Source organism: Porites lutea, chromosome 4, assembly GCF_958299795.1.
Source record: "Porites lutea chromosome 4, jaPorLute2.1, whole genome shotgun sequence".
NCBI classification, from domain to species: domain Eukaryota; kingdom Metazoa; phylum Cnidaria; class Anthozoa; order Scleractinia; family Poritidae; genus Porites; species Porites lutea.
In genome coordinates, this window is record NC_133204.1 from 34,609,036 (window position 1) to 34,629,765 (window position 20,730).

The window sequence follows — 20,730 nt, forward strand, 5'->3', positions numbered from 1 at the left end:
AATAAGGAACAATGTTATGGGATATTCTTACTCTAAGAAAAAGTCGTACTTTTCACTGCGAATTTTATGATCTTAACTCTTTTTTTCATTTTTGAGCAAGTTTTTACTTTTTTATCAATTAATTACTTCAGTATAAACTTTAATGAGGGACCCACTTAAAACTGCCATGGGAAGTTGGGTTCCCTCTATAAAAATCATCGTCGTCGTCGTCGTCATTATTATTTTTAATACAAATGCTAAGAGAATAGCCAGTTAGCTTGTCTTTAGTGTGGTGGAGATCAAAATAAAGTTTACTGGTCTGGTTATGGTTTTGATGATTTTGCATCGTTCAACTTAAATTTATATTCAATGACGTTTTATGGAAGTACATGTATATGGATCCAGAAACTCAAAACCAGTATTTAAAAAGCAGTAACATGTCAATAATACCTTAACGCCAGCATTTCCATCTTTTCCTGGCATACCTGTTTCTCCTTTTTCTCCCTAACATAGATATTTACAAATAAAATTGAAACCAAAACTGAGAAACCCTATCACTGAAAAAGTAACTACTAATTTAGTTTATTTATATTAGCTTCACGGACATACAAGTACTACCACTAAAATGAGTTTATTTACTTATCATAAAAAAAAAATCAAGAATCAACACACAGTGCACCTTTTTTCACTTTTCTTGTTCAATCAAAGTAATCAAAACAGCTTCAGGCCAACCATTTAAATTTAACATTTGTTTTGAGTTTATCTATAATTATACACAGCTGCTTTATAGTCATTGCGTTAACACTAGAGGTCAAAGGAACGTTACACTACATGAATCTTAACCCAATCGCCTTTGAACCACCCATGACTTCCCATATTAGGAGCCAGCATATTGCCAACATTAACTCTGAACACGATAGGCATCATTTCATAATAAATGAAAGTGTGAAATTACATTTTATTATAATAAAATAATTAACTGAGGTACAGTGTACGCAATACAATTTATTCACATTTGTGGGTTCCGTTTTAAAAACATGAGCAGGTGCTTTTCCTCTTGATTGTGCCAACAGCAAGATTTATAACAGACTGAATCAGTGAGGAAAAAAGCAAATCAAATAGTTTTATGTAGCAATTTTTGTTTGTCCAATACACAGTGACAAAACTTTAAAAGATGGCTAAGTATTTCAGAGTTGTGTTCCACTCTATGATAAGTCTATAATTTGTATTATTATATAAACTGCAGTGTTTTACAAGGATTTCTACCACCGAGAAATGTGGTATCTGAACACACGTAAAAATACGATATTTTTACATGTGAAGATATCGATAATTTCACTGACATCAGGTTTGTCTCTTAAATTGTACTTAAATTCGTTGGTGTATCATCGAAACATCTTCGGATCTTCCTCGAAAGTGCTCGGCAATCTTCGGAGGTTTTCGGAAATTCTCGGAAAATGTTCGGGAATGTTCGTCTGGTCTTCAGGACAATTTGAAAAATCTTCGGAGATTTTCAGAAGGTGGTCGGAAATCTTCGGAAAATCATCAAAAACGCCGTCATCAGTATGTTTATATAATAAACAGAATAATACATGGACGCTTGGAGATATGGAATTTATCTTCTCGTGTTCACATTCGATATCTCACTCGTTCGCTGCGCTCACTCGTTCGATATCGATGTGAACACTCGAAGATAAATTCCATATCTCCGCGCGACCATGTATTATTCTCTATTTATTTTTTGGCCATCTTTCATTTTTGCAAACTATCTGGTTAAGTGACCCTAAAAGTTGGTTGTTACACAAGAACATTAAACTAAATTATTAGTTTTTAAAAAATAATTTTATATCTTATTCTTCTTTCTCTGGAAAGAAAAAAGCCCAAATGTCAAAAAACCCTCTTTTTTGGCAACTTGTTATATTCACAGTACAGAGACCATTTTATTGGAAACATACAGCTGCCTGGGTCATTTAATTTGAATTTCTGAACTTTTCAAGCAAAAACAGAAAGCAATGTTTGAAGCTTAAAAAGGCCAACCTTTATTCCACTGCCATCTCGTCCATCACGGCCATCTTTTCCTGTGTTCAAGACAATAAACAAATTAAAGTGATACAGTGGAACCTCGATATAATGGAGCTCTATCTAACGAAGCCCCCGGTATAACAAAATATTTTCTTTAGCCCAGTAATAGTAAAATATATGAAAAAAAAAACTTCGTTATAGTCTGTTATATTATTGCCAGTCCCTTGGCCATTCATTATATCGAGGTTCTGCTGTACTGGTACTCTAGCAGCACCCAGTCAGTGGCCCCTAAACACTTACTTTTGATCTTGAGCAACTAGGAAATCTTAGCTTTCCCATACAAACCTGATGCTTGGCTCCCTGTTTTTTACAGGTTCACTGAGCACTGGACTTTTCTTGGAGTACAGCCTTGGATTAGTAATACTACAAGCTAGGGTAGAACACAGACAACAAGCTACAACAGGGGGGATGACAAGAAGGAAACCCATGGTTAAGATTTATTTTGAGAATAATTATTACAGTAACAGTATGCCTGCCAACTCTAACACATTATGCATGAGTTTCATGCCTGGGAACTTATTTCTAGACCTTGATTTCACTCATCAACAAGGCCAATTTCTCATACCTCACAAACAAATCCGATGAATTGTTCTTCAACACATGATTAATGACAAAAATTCGATTCAATTTCCCTTTGACACTTGAAATAACTTCAGAATTGCTCAAAGATTGTCAGAACAACTTCACACATTTTTTGGCAAAGTTTGGAAGTCTTCAGAAAATTGTTTGACAAGCTGGGACGTTTTCAGAAACTCCTGTCATAACAGGACGAAAATCTCATGCATTAATTTGACTCAGAGAGAGTTGGCAAGTATATATTGACATGTTTGTATTTTATAGACTAAGGATAATCACGGGTGACAAGAACAGCCTGCAATTCTAATCTCCAGGTTGTTATCACGCATGCGTTGCATGTAATTGTATGTAGCCAATCGTTTGGACTTCAACAAAGAATGTATGGAATGCAAAGAACGCACTTTGAGCACGTGCGTTTGGACCTTATATCACTCTTAATCATGTATATTTTGACTGGCACACAAAGCACAGCAATGGATCGAAGTGAAAGCATTTTGGCATTCAATCATTGTCACCCACACTCTGCAACCTTTATTACAGGTAATATTTAATAAAATTAAATGTACATCACCATTCACTCCATCGCGTCCATCTTTTCCTGCAATTACCAAAAACAACACTTGATTATACGAGTGACTAATTTTTTCTAAGTCATATAATGTTGCATTAATGTAAATGGTAATGAAGGTAAAATGTTGCATTTTAAGGTGACTCACCATGTTGTCCATCCTTTCCATCTTTGCCTTAAATTATTAAAAAAAATACAGCGATTAATTAATGAAACTCACAACTGAACTAAATTACCATCCACACAATCTCGATACAGCAGAACTAGCAAGTTGTTACGTGTATAACCTGAACTAATCCCACTAATGCAATACTAAACGTACTTTTCTGGCCTTAAATGCCTTGATTTCTGGTAAATTCTAATCTAAACATACTAAGAAGATTTATTTTTTGTTTTTGGTATTAGCTGGTATTTTTCCATATCTGTTGATTATCATTTTGTTGAAAATCAATTTTTAAAATAAGTTGTATAAACTCACCATCCTTACAGCAACCAGCTTGAGGTACAACTTTACAGCTTTTAGACTTTGCTGTAGATCCATCAGCCTGTTAGATTGGGAAATTTAACATACTTTCATGACTTAAAAAGAAAGACTGCAAACTCTAGATAAATGAAAACACTCTTGGTTATAGCATAAACTGAGTTGCAATGGAAACTGAATTTGGAAAGATAAGAAATAGGAAATGAAAGTGGTTAAAAAACAGGAAATTAAAAGGGTGAGTCTGGATATCAGTAAGTTTTTGCTAAAGGCCTCTCTTCAGTGTGAATTTAGAGAAACGTTACCTGCAAGAGTAACAAGATTGATACATTAAGTATAAATGGCTTTAGGTGATGGGTTTAGTTTGAATTTCAGGTAGTTGCAGGTGATAGTGTTATGGTCCCGGGTGGGGGGTACTCCGGATTTCAAGTGACAGGGGTGATGGAATGGGGGCAAAAATCAATACCCAAAAAAATCCCTGGGGCTTCAAACAAAACCCAAAAATATCCCTGGACCAAAATTTAACCCCCCCAAAATCCAATGCCCCATTTCTAAGCCATCAAAAATTTCCGGAACTCATTAAAAGATATAACTATCATGAATCTTCAAATTGTTTTGAATACCACCGAAAAAACCTACTTAATCAAATCAAGCTACCAAAAAAGAATACTTGCTAAAATCTTCCTACCTAAAAAATCCTTAAATCGAAGGTCAAACCCCAAAAAATCCTTTGATCATCCCTGTCACTTGAAATCCGGAGTACCCCCCCTGGGGTTATGATCAAGGTTAGGGTCTGAGTTACACAACATTTATAATTTTACACCAACACAGCTGCAGACCAAACACTCTGCAGCTTAATTTTTCTCTGTCACTATATACACCTTTTACTGTTGTTTGTTGGGAGGGGAAATTTAGCCAAAGCAGTTTTGAATTGGGACGTTTCACTCTTGAAAAAGGTTTAATTTAATCAAAAAACCTAAAAATGGCCTTTTACCAACTTTTTCACATGAAATAGACAGATTTGGTTGTTTTATGCTGAAAAGTGGATTTTTTCAAAAAGCTTGGTACTTTGCTTAACCCATTCGCTCCTCGAGATTTTGCCGAAAAACGCGTTTTGAAGCTAGTCAAGTGGTTTTCTGGTCACTGTCGTGCTACAAAGAGCTAAAACTTACCACAAACCGGTTTACAGGTTGTACACTTCGCGGCCTTCTGATCTAAATCCAAAATATCAGCTTGCGAAGTTCGGGTATGCGCAGAAAGCAAAATTTCAAGATAGTTTTTCGGTTTAAAAGTGACACAGCAGTCTTAACTTTTACTTTTCGCTTTCTCTTCTCCCTTATTTTTTCGCTTTTCTTGCCTCATTTTCTTTTCTCTTGCTGGGCATTTAGTAGCCTTCATTTTGGTGGGAAGAGTTTTTAGGAAAGCTTTTAGGATCTTAGGATTAGGTGAAAAGAACAGTAGGTGAGCAATGGAACAAGATTTTCATGGAGATTTTCAGGTCAATATCACGTGGTTTTTTGCTTCTTTCTCCGGTGTCCTTGACTGAATTGTGCTCATTCTGGTATGGTTTGAAAGATCTCTTCACTCTGCACAAGTTAGCGAAGAAAGTTGTCCTTGACCGTTAAAACTGATGATGTCACAAAGGGTAGAAAGGACCTGGACCCGCACGGGCAGTTAGGGGCGGTTCAGGGGCGAATGGGTTAAGGTATGTCACTGAAACAAAGTATTCTTTTGTTTTTGTGCTCATGACATTGCAGATTTTTGGGTAAACAGTCCATTATCTCTTACTAGTCTCAAAAGGGATTTCTTCTCTAAGAGAGGGGGTTGGGTGCTCCTGTGCTTTTAAGGTCAAATCTATCAGTTTTATTGATAGAAAAAAGAATATAATGTATATCCCTTTGAGGCCAAATCAGAATTTTAAACTCACTTAACATACTTTTCTACAAGTACCAATCTTACAAGCAACATGACAATAGGTTTTTAAGCTTTATGCATCAGTCAATTCCAGCTGCGCCCAGCACCCCCCCGGGCTACTGTGGGGCATTTACCCGCCTTGTCAGTCCCGGGGGTGGGGCATTTGCAAATTTTGTGCTGCCCGGGGGCCGGGCATTTGCCAACCCCGGGGCCATTCCTGAGCTTTTGACACGCACGCGGTTTCCTATCAGAAAATAACTTCCCAGAGGATTTTACTGGGAAAGAAAGCAGATTGGCTCATCTATCAAGGACAGGAAAAATTAAAGAGGTTTGTAAAGGCATGTTCTTGATTTTATGCATGCATTTCTTCATTGCTTATCGAGCCAGAATTACATAGCGAAATCAGGAGGTATCGATGTGAATCAACGTTTTTTGGTCATTGAATCAAATTTCTGTTGAGATTATTTGAAAAACATCCTTTCATATTTATAAAACTATTCATAACATATAACTTGACAGCGCTCTATTATTTTAATGTCAATAATTTTACATCAATACCAAAATTATATTAAACTGGTGCATGTCGTTGCGGCGTGAAGTCTTAATTAGAATCATAGCGCTATTACAAAGGAAGACATTAATTGAAACAAAAAATTCACATTAAAATGCTTAAAACGGCACTATTCGACTATGCGATCAATGAAAAATGTTGCAGTGTTTACGGAGGACGGGCATTTGCCCTCTTTTTTCGTCCCCACCCCGGGGGATTTGACAGCTCAAGAGTCCCCACCCCCGGGAATTTGCCATCCAAGGCAAAAAAAATGCTAATGCCCAGGGGTCAGCCTGGGGGGGGGGGGGGGGGGTGGCGCTGGGCGCAGCTGGAAGTGACTGATGCATTAATACCCTGAGTTTTTTTACTCTTTAATATGACCATTTTAGTAACAAAAAGACAGCATTTTTGACCAGATCCTCCTTTTTCAAGCAGTTTTTGGCTGGTTAACATGGGAATGGCTAAAAAAGAGATTTCTAACACTCAGAGCATATTTTTCTGCCAATTGGATGTAATTAAGCAGCTTTTTTTGTCTTGTGAGCATTTCGAGACAAAGTTTGTCTTTTTTTTGGGGGGGGGGTGGGAATCTGTTTTCAATATTCTTTCCTCGCATTCTTTTTTTTCCTTTTGTTGTCCTTTTTTACAGCAAGTTTTGTTGCCCACTTTGTTGTCTTTCCTTTGTGTGGAGTTTTGGCTGGCCACCTTTTCAAGAAAAGGGCAAAGAGTAGCAGGCAAATAGCAAAATTCCCCAAATGTTAATTGCTTGTTAGTTTTAGCGTTCTTGTAACTCTGTCAGGATTGTTTGCTAAATGAGTTACCTGCGGAAAGATCTATCCTTGCTGATTTTGCATTTTTTTTATCGTAAGAGCTTAAATGAAAAGCTGAATGGGGCCATGAAGGAAAATGTTCATGGTTCAAAAAGGACCAAAAAGCCCAAAACAGTCGTCAAAGAGTAAAAACTCACCTGAGCTCACCTCAGACAGCCAATTCTAACTTAACACCTTAACAGCCAATTCTAACAATCAATCTTCTTGAAAGCTTCTCTGATTGACGCTCTGCTTCCCGAGGATTATTTTAGGAGTCGAACAAGGTAGATTTGGGTCAACTTGTAAAACATAACTTTTAAAATACTAATTCCCGAGAATTTTGCGTGGTTGGCAAATATTCAGCAGGCTGTCGTTTCTCATTGAGGAGACTGGTAACGAGAGAGCGATGCGTTCGCAGACGCGGGATTGCCCGCGGGGTTATTTTGCGCGTTGTCCACGCGAATTTTTCGAGCCCCTGGTTGTTCCGACTTTCCGATCCAACCTAGCTATCTTCCCCTTACCAATCGAACACTTTAATCTTACCCCCCTTTTTTCAAACCCCTGGGTTCTCGTGCATGGAGTGCAACTATTTTGTTTTCTTTCAAGTTTAATAATCTCATGAAAACTGAAGATAGCCTAGCGCATGAGATGTATCTAAAGCCCTGAATGCTGTATCCTGTAAAATCGATGATAAATTAAATTTGTATCTCTGGTAGCTGAGTGTCTAGTTTGCAACCAAGATACTGAACGGATTATGAATCTAAAAGAACCTGAAAGCGCATAAAAACAGTGTTTCTGAGTCTAGAAAGCTAAGAAAACCGCATCTGAAGTCCCTTGCCAACAAAGATTCTCGGGAATAATCTTGGAAAAGTTGAATGCTTTAAAATTTGCTTTGCTGTAAAGTTACCTGATTTGAAGAATTCTTCTGCGAAGTTCCGTAGGAAACGCCCAAGAAAATGGCCAAAGTCATCAAGAAGAACAGACGAAACATTTTCAGTATCTTTCTTAGTGGATCGGAACTGAACGTATTCACAAATGGAGCAGTGTATGAATGTAAGCTTAGAGTTCCGGAGTTGAGATCTCTCTCATGAATACAAAACGCGAAAATATACGAGATGGTAGGCCTATTGTTTTTATGTTTTCGTTCATGACAGATAAGACAAAGCTGATCTTGGCATTGATGCATGACTGGTGGTCTAAAGTCTAAACTATTTAGGACCAAAAGACAACCGTCCATCTGAGAGTGGGCTTCCTGTTGTTTCCCCAAATACCCTACCCTTTTTTCTCCTGACTACATAGTAAATTCGTCTCCTCTGATCTCCGACCCGATCCAGTCCTAAATCAAGATTTGGCCTAGGAGCCGATTACGATTAGGTAATCGGCTCCGGGATCCGCCGATACAAAAACACGAGCAAAGTTCGGAAGGAAGGGATAGGACAGGTAAATTTTTTTACGCCTCACTTGAAAAATGGTGTTGAATATCATATGATCTGCCTAGAACCCATGCCTAGAGATATTTAGTATTTCCCTGCCGGTAATACGTAGCCTGCGTTACAGGCGCTTGGAAGTGATGGGCGCAGGAAAGAGCGCGAGGCGCGAAAGAGGAAAGCTGCGCGCAATCGAGACTCTGCATAGAAACGAGGTTGAGGTACATGTTAACGCCTGTTGGTGATTGACTCTCATAGCAGTGTGCCCATGTTATTTGTTCGAGATGCAGGCGATGCAGGTAGGGAAATTACCCTCAAGTATTCATATACTGCGCCATTTACTGCATTTGTTCATATTCAGTTGCGCTAATGTAGTTAATCAGAATTAAGTTGATTTAGAGTGACACTACTTAAACGTGACCTGTTAGTTCTAAAGCCGATGCATGGTCAGTACGATCGGAAATGTGATCCTTGTTGTCAAAGTATGGGTGTAAATACCGCAAAATTCCGAAAATAAGCACCTCCATGTATAAGCCCCTCCAAACATAAGCCCCCCAAACTCGTAACGCAAAGAACCCTCCGTTAAATCGCCCCACCAAATATAAGCCCCCCGGCGGCTTATACTTAGAAAATTGCCCTCAAATACAAAGTAAAACAAAGCAAAAACGATAAATTTCCTTCCAACTCTAAGGCTAGCTTAATCGATTTTTAAATGCAAATATCCCTCCGTAGATAAACCCCTTCGAATATAAGCCCCTCCAAAAATAAGCCCCTCAAAAAGGGCCTTTGAAAAATGTAAGCCACAGCGCTTATTTTCGGAATTTTACAGTATGTTGAGTGTGTACCACGTTTAAAGCTTAAGGGATAAAACATGCTTAGTCTGCTAGAAAAATAACATGATCACTATACCCTCTCATTTACAGTTTACTATCATTGTCTACCGCCATTTTGTCGTCTGAACAACGATGAAATGTCGACATTTATTAAAAATAGATAGAGTGTACAAACTTGATGCTAAAGATACAGCAGAGAAGATGAAAACAGTCCTGACGTTGTGTGATACAGATGGTGATGGGGAAGTCCGTGAAAGAATAAACATACATTCCCCGCCGAGGAACTGAACAGTCTTCACCTCTAATTCTTTGAAAATGTGAGGCAACTCGACATGGTAGACATAAGACATCCTTTTTTTGTTAGTAAGCTTATAACTTGGCGAATATGACGTTTCAAGCCTTTGTTTACGAGTAGCCTGCGAGCAAGCTCTCCATTTGGGGGATATTGTGAAAAGTACACGCGCGAGTTTGCTCGCAGGCTAGTTTCCGAGTAGCTCTTTGAAACTACTTGAATATTGTAGAAGAGTTTTTGTCTTTCCATCGCAATTTGCACTGCTCAGTTCTCCTACTTGCAGTCCGTTTTACATAACCGATTACCATCATAAGCCTCAGGATTATTTGCCATTCCATCTCTGTTTTTCTAGCAAAGGTTTGAAAGTGCTGACGAAAACTTGTGAAAAATTGATCGAGTAAACTAGTTTGACAAGTTTTCATTTCTGACCAATTAGCAACAGCGTTGATGAAAGTGTGCGAAAACTCGACTCATGTTAGTCTGTCACACATTCTCGTCATAAGTACAGTAGGCCAGGCAAGCATGCACATTTACTGAGTTCTATTTTATACTCCTTGAGTTGAATAATAAACCTCTTATTGGACGGTCTAGTGTGTAGTATCGTGGGACATTTTTACTTGTCACTTGTATTTTGACTCACCTACGGGCTCACCAAAATACAGCATGACTCGTAAAAATGTCCCATGATACTACACACTAAATATTTCATATCCTATATAAGCTATCATTTTAAAACCTTATGCTTACAAATTAACCTACATTGTATTTGCAAAAGTTGTCTTAAAGTGCTCTGTGTTTATATTTTTGGGAAAAGACACCCTACCTTATGTAATTTGTAATTTGTTTCTTTTCTCTCTGGTATTATCCCACTTAAGGGGTGGCCATTTATGCTTATTGATTTTTGAAAATAAAAAAGAGCGATCTTATTGGCTTTTGAGAAAGTCTACTGGATATGAAATGAAATGTTGCTTATGACATCTCTTCAGAAAACGCTGAACTAAACTAAGATCTGAGTCAGACATTGACTTTCTTGTGATACATTGATAATATTCTTCTTTCTTGTAAAGAAAGTTGAAGTGCTCATACAAAGGTGAGGAAGAATTCCAGACTTCTACCTCACAGTCTGTTTGGTTCTGCAAAGTGTTGGTAAAATTCGCTCACTGTCTTTCTCATATTTTGCAATCTTTGGATGAAGCTTTTAGCGTGCTGGTTAAATAGAGTTATTCTCCAAATCATGTGAAAGATCAGGTTATGTTAACTTGAAGGATATACTCCATAGCCCCAACTACCGGTAATAAAATAATATGAACACCTGATAAAAATGACCATATTTGGGAATGTGATACAATAATTAGCATAATTTCCTGATTCAAAATTGACTGGCTGTGTACTGATTATGTACTTTGAGACAGATATCAAAAGAAGAAAATGTAAAAAAACACCATTTGTCTACTAATAAGACCTTAAAAGGACAAAAATTAATGTCTCCTAAGGTGTGAATGCTGGCTCAAACCCTGCATTAAATTATATTAAGTTCAAATTATAAGTGAAACAACAGCACCCATCTAATCAGCCCATCTTACAATAAATTAATTGTTAATTATTTTATTGTAAGGTGCTGTATGGTGCTGATAGGTGCTGTTGGCTTATTTGTTTAAAATGAAAATCATTGTTTTTTGCAGAAACGTGTCAAGTTACCATTGGTAAACCTCAATCAACACATAACCTGCAAATTGTGCAATGGGTATCTTGTTGATGCAGCAACCATAACAGAATGTCTGCACACTTGTAAGTCCACGAATTTACATGACTTTCCTATTGACCTAGTATGAGGGATAGACTAGAGAATATTGGCTAGAGATAGTAGCTGTAGATTCTGTGAACATAAACCAGGACTTCACAGTTTCTCAAAAGTGGCAAAGCACTCACTCACTCACTCAACCTCCTCATCCCAGCTGGGACAAAAGGCCACAATAAAACCTTGGCACTTTTAAGCCTGTCATCCTGAGCTTTGGCCTGCGCTTTGCTCGACGTCTCCTCCAGCTCATTCCTGATCATCACTGTTCTCCACCAGGTGGATTTAATCGGCTGGTGTCTCTTTTCCTTCTCTCATTTGAAGTCCATCTCATGGCTGCAACTTTGAATTATCAGTGGGCGCTAAAGTTGAGGGTGGCACTTACTTGTATTTAGGGGTGATGTAATATAAATCTTCTTTTTCTTGTGAATAACACTGATTTCTTTCTTCCTTTTTCTTTGCTCGGTTCAAAAATGATAAGAACAGATTAAAAGGTAACAAAAGATACATGCAGTACACAGAAATGTATTTTGAGGTCTGTTTCCCTATAAATCAACCATCTGTAAGAGCTTAAATTCCAGCAGGTCCAAGCAGCTTTCACTTCTTGCTCATCTCCATTTTGTTAGAGGATGACTTGCATGGACCAGCAAGAAATCCTACTTGTCCGGAACTACTGGATAGGACTTTTTTCGAGCCCCAAATCATGTCATTATTATCATAATATTTTGTCCAAAACAATAATTAAAAACATTCATCAGAGCAGTGTTGGGTGCAATTAACTCTTGAATCAAGGGGGTTGGGGCACTTTGTAGTGAATACATTGTATTATTAAAGGTATCATCCTACCTTCAGAACCGTCTTCATGCAGATTGCTCTAAAGCGCTTCTAGCTCTACACACTGTACTATTTCTGAAAGCTTAATAGTTGTAGATCATACAGCTAATTTCTTTTGAAAAACGAAAATGCTAATGCATTTCAGAAATAACGAGCTTTCTCCAAAAGTACATGTCTCTGTAAATTTAAGTCCCCAAAGTCTCTGCAGAATAACATTTTTTCAAAAAATTATGAATATTGTTATCATGGATACCTTTATTATTCTGTGCCAATATTCCTCAGTACAGTCCAAACCAGTACTGAGATCAATAACATGTTTTGATCTATTCTTAAATATTTTGTGTTACATTTTATTTTGTTAGTTTGTAAGAGCTGCCTTGTGAGACATATTGAACTTGTTAATCGATGTCCAACATGCAACACTGTTATTCATGAGACACAACCACTTTATAATATCAGGTAAAAATTAATATTAATTTTAAGTAAGTTGTATTTTCCACTGGCTGAGGAACAAAATAGGTGGAAAATGTTTTCTTGTTTGTCAGTTGCTTTTTTGCTGTCCGCCGTTGCTGATGGAAATTTCAGAGCACAATAGTTTTTTCGAGGTTTTATCGTGGATTCGCCTATATCATTTGTTGTTTTTTGTGCTGTACCATGAGTGCTAAGATGCTTAGGTCAAAGTCTCAGTCTGGAGCAATTCTTATTTTTTATGACTGTAGTGAAACCCTTCTCCAGTATTAATATTGATAAATATTCCCCCAGGCAATCAGGGAGACGATGATCTTGAGACTAGTCTACATTGTTCTATCGACCAGAGGCTGCTCACCTGGGAGACCTGCTGCGGTTATGAGTACGACCGGACACGAAAATCATTGTCTCCTGATCACTTGCGATTTTGCAATGATTGCAAAGTGTCTTGAGAGCTTTACCAGTTTAAAGGTTTTGGCGTTGTCGGGTACAATCAAAACTGGTGTGCCTCATCTCCCTGTTGATGATCTTAGCAGATCCCACCAGGTGGGATCCCGCAATCTCACGTTTCGGTTTTGGAAAAAACATATGTGCTGGGTATTCTGGACTTTAAATTCTTTATTCATATGTTTCCCCTATGGTTATGGTTATATTATACTAGAAATGATGTGAATCACATTCTCTTCACAGACTTGACAGAACTATGCAAGATATTGTTTACAAGTTTCTTCCAAGGATTGAAAGGGGTGAGCTAGCATTAAGAGTAACATGGTTAATATTAATCTTTTTCAAAACTGATTCAAGACATTGCCTGAAATATCTCACATGAAGTGATCATAAGACACTGACTATCCTATTAGTTTCTGTAAGTTTCTGATTAGATGATACAATTAATTGAACCTTTCACTTTTACCCTAAGTTTTATCAATGTTATTAATTTTGTCACCTTAATTTCAAAATCTGTGGACACAATTCTGTTGTTTTACTTTGTTATTTTTTTTCTCAAGATTTTAACGGAAATAAAATTGATTTTTTGTGATTTTTCTGGTAAGCAATATCCAGGGGTGAAGGTTAAATAATCAGCCAAATATAAAATACCGGTATCACCTGGAATAGTTAAGAATAATAAAGAGAAGGAAGGCCAATAAAAAAAATTCTTGTTTAAAATGATGACTTCTGATTCCAGAAAAAGAAATACCGGTCTTTAGAGACTGTGAAATGTGTAAGGTTATATTGGTGTGTATACTACAGGTATTGAAAAGGAGGGGGGGAGGGGGGGAAGGGGGTCATAAATAATTATTAATAATGTACTGGACTGAGTGACTAAAGCAACATCCCTGATGCTTTGGGCTGTGGTTCATCTTAAGAAATTACTACTAACAGTTAAACCCCATGTGCGACCATGTCTCATATAATCACTTCCCATATTAAATGACCATGCACCCAATTCAACAACAAAGACTTTGCCCATCAAAGCCCTATACCGGTAATTGTTGAAACCTGACGTAAGAAAAATGAACAAGTTTTGGGTTGTTTTAGCTGTTTTAGCCTGTAAGTGACCGCTAATTGCCATGCTGTCGGATCTCAATTTTTAGTAACTTTATAAGTACTACACAGATCAAGGACTTTCTTGTGTCAATGTCCTTTTTGTGCATTGTGTATTTGCTGTAGAAGTTTTATGCAGCCATTGGTAATTCTTCAAATCAAATTTATTTAGTAGACGAGTCACTACACATGTTCCTGGAAGAGTCCCTTGTGTTTTGATTCTCATTCTGAAAAGTGACACCAAACAACACCCCCCCCCCCCCCCCTCCTAATGCGGCTACTGAAACTTCAGGTGCCTTTAGGCTGTTTCATGCTTCTCCAGCTAGTCCCTATAGGAGGCTGGACTGAACCCAGAAGTTAAGTAAACCCAGCTACTTATATAACTTTGTTGATTAGTGCATCCTGTTTCTTTGATTTCAGAGGAAAGGCGCAGAGAACGCAAGTTCTATAAAGATAGGCAGATACCATATCCAGCCCCCAGAGGTATTTCCGCTGATTTTAAGAAATGATAATATTATTATCTGCCCGGCTTCAGTTCTATAATAGTCCATTTTCGAGTTCACTATGACTACTGAATTAAAGAAGTGAATACGCATTTTTTACAGCCTTAGCCTCAATCTGAAGTAATATATTCACAAAGTCCAACGAGAAAAAGACCTGTTTATTACTCTGTCTATTGTGTATATTCAAATTTCAAACACTTACTTGCCAGAATTTCTGAATATTTTACTTTACGTAAAGGCTAACCCTGTATGAATGTGTTGTTAATGTTTGTATTCAGCTGTAATTTTTAATTTGAAACTGGACTATTCTCAGTGCTTAAAATAATTATAAAATCTATATTTTTTTCTGTCTGTTTGGTCTGGCCCTGCTCCAACTACATGCATTTCCATGTAATTGCTATAATGTGGGATCAAGAAAATGTTTTATAAATTGCAATTTAAATTTGTCATTTTTGTACCATTTCTATGGCTCTTGCTCTCGTGTCCATCACATATAACGCAGAAAGGAATTATGTAACAAACACAAGGTGGTGTCAAGAAATAATACTTGTTAATTATTGATAGTTCTGTTTTTTATTGTTTGTTTGTCTTTTTTCTGTTGTAGCTTGTCAGGCTTTATCTGTACCAGGACCATCAAATGCCGTCAAGAAACAAACAGCATCATTACCCAAAAAAATAAGCAAACCAAAAGTAACAAAAAACTATCATAGAACAGATGAACAAATCTCTCTTCAACTTGAGACATTTAGGTTAGTGAAATAATTGACAAATTAATTTGTGATTAAACCCTGCCTTTTAATAGTTGTGAGATGGAGGCTGTGTGGCAGAGTGGTTAACACCTCATACTCTGGATCTGGAGGTCTGGGGTTCAAGCCTCACCTGTCCCCTTGTTTTCTTAGACAAGGAACTCTACTCCAATTTGTCTCTCTTCACCCAGGTGTATAAATGGGTACCAGCAGCATACTGCTGGGGGGGGGGGGGGGGTAGCCCTGTGATGGACTAGCATCCCGTCCAGGGAGAGTAGCAATACTCCTAGGCATGCATCATTCTAACGAAACCAGAATAAGCTCCTGCTGTTTGCGGGCCTTTGGCTCGTGTGCGCCTTTTACCTTACTTTTTTACCTTAAATTAGTTGCAAGATGAAGTGATACACCTGTATAGATTATTTAACTAGGCTTAAGAGAGCATGAAACTGTCTGAAAGATAACATTGTTTCCACAAACAAATACCTGGAAAAGATGTAACAAATGTACATGAAAAGCCACTGCAAGATGTTCACTTCTTTTTTGACCAAATAGAATGTTATCAGACAGTGTAATAGCAAGTTCGCCCAGGGGTGGTTTTTACAATAAACTTGGGTTCCGCTGTATTATGTACCGGTACTAATTGAGTTCTAGGTATGTACTGTGAGTTACAGACCAAGTTTTTTTGCCATTGATTTATGGCCGCTTTGTGAAGTGGACTGGCGCTAAATCAGTGGGGAAAATGAGGATCTGTAACGTTAAGTATCGACTGAGAGTATGAGGCTAGTAAAAAAATTGTTTTATCTCAGAGGTTAATTGGCATTTGGGAAAGGGAATATGTTAGGGAAGTATACTGAAATATGGCCAGCAACATAATTTTACCAATCACAGTGCATGTACTTACTAGGAGATATTATATGCGTAATAAACATCTACTGATAAATGAACTGATGTTTAACTCCAGTCCTCCTGTCTGAATACATCACCCAGATATACGTCTTCATAAAAGGGCTTATATCATGTGTGTTAAGAAGAGGCTTAATAAAATATTAGGTTTCAATTAGATTATTGCATTATACAGTATATCTTACATGCCAGATGTAAATTGTCCAGGCATGTAATTAGCACTGTTTTGTGGACTTTTTTCTGGACGTATCTAGCCAGCTTAGCCAGTGCGCACTCGCGTGGCATTGCTTACTTGTAGGCTCGAAAATAGCGCTATATAAATCAAGTGTAATGTAATGTATAGAATATATAAATAGATATTAGTATTACTAACTATAAATAACTTCATTTCTATGTGGCTGGATGATAATGTTATTGTTTACTTGTTAAAATTGCAGAAATGGAAGTGGTGGCCCAGCAAAAATACAGGTAAATGTTGACGTTGTTTCTTTTTTAGTTTTGAAATAGGTCAAGAAGCCATTGGAGTCTCATGAAGACTTGTATGCAATATTGAACAAATCAGAATATTTGACGAAAGCAGAAATAAATGCCCAATTGATGCCCTGCGCTCATTTGCACCATAAATGTATCTGTGTTGTTGTTAGTTGTCGTTTTTGAATGGTTCGCTACTCTCAAAAGGGCAAGGAGGGGGGCTTAGAACTTAAAGAATGTTATTAAAAGGCAAAAACGTATGCAGCGTTGAGGGAATAAATGGGAGTGAATTTTTTATTTATTGACTGATTGTTTGATTGATTGATTGATTGATTGATTAATTGATTGATTGATTGACTGACTGACTGATTGACTGACTGACTGACTAACTGACTCACTGATTGATTGATTGACTGACTGACTGACTAACTGACTCACTGATTGATTGATTGATTGATTGATTGACTGACTGATTGACTGATTGACTGACTGACTAACTGATTGATTGATTGATTTATTATTTGATTGCAGCCACTTCAGAAGAAATATATGAGACTCTCAACACAAGTCACCATTGGCTTAATACAAAGATTTTTGGCAGCTAAACTACATTTGGAATCTGCCAACATGGTAAAAAGATTGCAGTTTAGTTTGTCACTTTCAAACGTAAATCGCTGCTCGTAAGACGTTTCGCGCCAAAAGTGAAACGCGCCCACCTGAAGCCGAAACACGCTTGTATCACTTCGTTTTCATCCGTATTCTAGACTTTTTCATTTTATCAGTGCTCGTATTCATGGCCAACGCAAAATAAGGCTGTTTTGCAGTCTACACCTGTGGTCAGAAATGGTTATGGTGGAAAAAATACAAACATTCACATTCTAGGAGACCAAGAGATAGATAATGAAGCGAGACAAAATTTCTCAAAGCTAAGGATAAGAAATAGGTGCTGTCGAGTTTTTTCTGTTTTGTTACTGTTCCTCGTCTTACTATAAATTCGTGCCTGGCTCTATGAGGATGAGTAAACGTATGATTTTTACTCTGTGTATAGATTGCAACTTGCAGTCCGCCTTTGAATCCGTCAAGTTCTCTTCCGTGGATATACGCCCTCGTTTATCGCGGCTGGCGGCTGCGTCTCCTGCCGCTCGCGTGCCACGGTTAAGCGAAAAGGAAAATAAGAGACTACGCAGTCTTCTGATTGGATAGTGTGAATATTAGTTGTCCTTGATCACATTGTTCGTTATACAACTGATTGTAAAAACGTGGTCGCTAGAAAAGTATAAACCATGAACGATGGGACCTAATAGATTTATCGGTAGAACTTTATTAGCTTTGCAAATTTAAAGTTCTTTTCAGAAAATTATACACGATTATCGAAGCTTTTCGCGACGGGATGCTCGCATCTTTACCTGTGGCGGGCGCTTCAGAGATCTCTATAGTTAAAGAGCGCAGCCATATTGCTAACCCACTCTTGAAAATCATGAGATAGGATCCAAAAGTTTTTGTGGAAGACATAAAAAGACCACGGCATGCTATAAACAAATTACTCCAGGGATTTGCATCGGCACGAGCAGCTGGTGTAAATGAAAAGTTTTGTTGAAAGAATTTTGGATTCGCTTTGCTTATGAAGGTATACCCATATCGTTCATGGTTTATACTTTTTAAGCGACAACGTTTTTTCAATCAGGTATTTTCAGTGTAACTCACACACTCGTTAATAACATATCCTCTTTTAGGTAGGTATCCTGTTTGACAAAACGGAAATGGGGAAAGATTTAACTCTAAAATACATCAGCGAAAATCTCTGCACCCAAGAGGTATGGCTATTATTCTTTTTTCTGATCATTAGTCCCTCTCTCGGTCTGTAAGGATGGGTAGGAGAGGACCCTGGGAACGAGGTTGGGCGGGAAGGAGATTTCGTTGGAGATTTCGCCTCTCTTCTTTCTCCTTCCCATGCTCCTTTGCGCTTCTTTACCAGTCACTCGCGTGTCACTCACGTTTGGCGCTCGCCTCTCCTCTAAAAACGAGGCCCCTTTAATAGGAGGAGGCAAAGAAAGAAGTGTTCCGAGCCTTGTTTACTCGGGCTCACAACATTTTTTTCTATTTCAGGAAAATTCTTCTGGACCACTGATTCTTCATTACAGAGCAGTGGATGTAAAAACTTGAATCATTGGGCAGTGCATGGTGTCAGAAACAGAACAATTTCTTCTTGCTTAGCACAGTTGATTAATACTCACGTCAAGAGAGTAAAATTGGTGAGGATAGGAGCAAGATGTCCTCCTTGAAAAATGTCGTGTTCAAAAAAGTTTTTGAACAAGTCTTTCAGTCCGCATTCATCGCTGCATTACCCCCTTCCCCCTCTTCAAGAAACTTTTATTATGTTGCATTTCTGTACATTACTTTACAACTTACCCCTCATACTTTATGACCAATCACACATCTTGTTTAGAAGGCTAAAAGTGTGTTTACAGAAAAACAAGAACAACCAGTAAAATGTTACCGAGAGTCTTTCTCTAAAGCAGAGCTAGCAAAACGCCTCTAGGTGTGTTAAATCTACTTAACACTTGCCTGAAAGACTTGGGATATTCAAGACCCACCCCTACCCGTAACCCAACGTTGACAGTAGCTTCCTTCTTAGAACAAAATGTTGGGTTTGGGGTGGGGTAGTTGGGCAGTTTCTCCAGAATCTTACACTGATCCAAATCTTTCCAAGGGGAGGAAGGGAGGGAACGAGCGCTAATTGACTTCTTGCGAAACGTGGGTCCTTTTTGAAGAAAATGACCTCCCTTGAAATGTATTCAGTAGCTTTGCTATTGGCCGGCGAAACAAGCGTTTCTAGTCAGAGCACTGAGAGAGAGAAACTCTCAACTTTCGGTTGCCATTTTTTGACGTCCGGGACGTTCAACGTTCTCGTTGCGTAAGCTCCCGATCGGGTTAAAGGGTGGGTTGGTTATCATGTCTTGCGTTACGTAGCACGGTCCGCAAGACCACCAAGCTACTATTAACCACAGCGTGTTTAGTGATTGCCTTGGTGTTGTTCTAGTGCGTTGATGGTCGGCTAGGAGAATGTCGCGCCAATTTCCTGACCAATCGCAGGTTTAATCTATACAATCCGGACTTATTCACAACCATTTTCGCACCATAGTGTTCTAAAGCGACGACGTCGTAAAAAATATAATTTTGGAAATTGTGGGATTTGTTTGGATATTTTGAAAGAACAACATCTGAAAGGCCATTCTGGCCAAACAGTAGCATTATGGGGCAAGTTGTCTCGAAGATTCTAATCCCGTTTTGCTCTGATGACTCCACACAAATCCTTCTAAATTTGATTCGGTTCCTGATGTTATGAGCGGAGTCGAATTTAGAAGGATTTGTACATGGAGTCATCAAAACATAACTGGGCTAATTTGCCCTGGAATGCTAATTTTTGGCAAGTAGTCCTTTTGGATGTTCTTTCATAATACCCCGAAAAATCCCATTATTTCACAAATTTAATTTTTTATGACGTCACACTTTACTATTATATTGCCTTTGAGTCAGATTGGTTGACTGGATTGCTCGACTTTGTGATTGGCTAGCCCTGGCTGGAGCAAAGAGTAGTGTTTTTTAAGTCTGACCATACTCGACTGAAATTCATAGCTGAAAGGCTAATTTATTCACAAACTGCCTGTCCTCTTAATTAAAATCTTTTAACCTTTTTCTTGACCCTCTAACTTCCCAAGAGTGCTAAAATCAAAATTCCTATATTTTATGCGGTAAAAAATAAATAAATTAGCAAATGACCGAAAAATATACCAACCATGCAAACAAAAGCTGAAGAAATCTCATCTGAATGGTCCGAACATGATTTTGTGCACTCTCAAAAGTTAGAGCTACATTCGTAAAAAATGACTAAAACTACATTGACTCAGCGACACGCATCTGTACACTAATGATCATGGTTGTAATTGCATTGTTTACATA

General features: G+C 38.0%; 3 protein-coding genes across 3 annotated transcripts in view; 2 read left to right on the forward strand and 1 right to left on the reverse strand.

Annotated features, from left to right (window-relative positions):
- LOC140934569 (uncharacterized) overlaps positions 1-7,923 on the reverse strand; it is a 53,227-nt gene extending 45,304 nt beyond the window's left edge. Inside the window, exons 1-5 of the mRNA XM_073384173.1 lie at positions 7,861-7,923; positions 3,684-3,750; positions 3,354-3,380; positions 3,209-3,235; positions 2,017-2,057 (exon numbers count right to left, since the gene is read on the reverse strand). Of these exons, the coding sequence (XP_073240274.1) occupies positions 2,017-2,057; positions 3,209-3,235; positions 3,354-3,380; positions 3,684-3,750; positions 7,861-7,923 (225 nt within the window). The remainder of the gene's footprint in view (positions 1-2,016; positions 2,058-3,208; positions 3,236-3,353; positions 3,381-3,683; positions 3,751-7,860) is intronic.
- A 678-nt stretch (positions 7,924-8,601) lies between these two features.
- The window catches only part of LOC140933382 (polycomb group RING finger protein 3-like), a 58,157-nt gene continuing 46,028 nt past the window's right edge, over positions 8,602-20,730 (forward strand). Inside the window, exons 1-6 of the mRNA XM_073382931.1 lie at positions 8,602-8,679; positions 11,188-11,293; positions 12,497-12,593; positions 13,293-13,348; positions 14,568-14,630; positions 15,255-15,399. Coding sequence (XP_073239032.1) covers positions 8,665-8,679; positions 11,188-11,293; positions 12,497-12,593; positions 13,293-13,348; positions 14,568-14,630; positions 15,255-15,399 — 482 coding nt within the window. The 5' untranslated portion in view covers positions 8,602-8,664. The remainder of the gene's footprint in view (positions 8,680-11,187; positions 11,294-12,496; positions 12,594-13,292; positions 13,349-14,567; positions 14,631-15,254; positions 15,400-20,730) is intronic.
- On the forward strand, positions 15,790-19,282 carry LOC140933004 (polycomb group RING finger protein 5-A-like). Its single transcript, XM_073382511.1, has 5 exons — positions 15,790-15,794; positions 16,737-16,767; positions 17,302-17,400; positions 18,504-18,584; positions 18,877-19,282. Exons 1-5 carry the CDS (start codon positions 15,790-15,792, stop codon positions 18,931-18,933), a joined length of 273 nt encoding a protein of 90 aa, XP_073238612.1. The 3' UTR covers positions 18,934-19,282.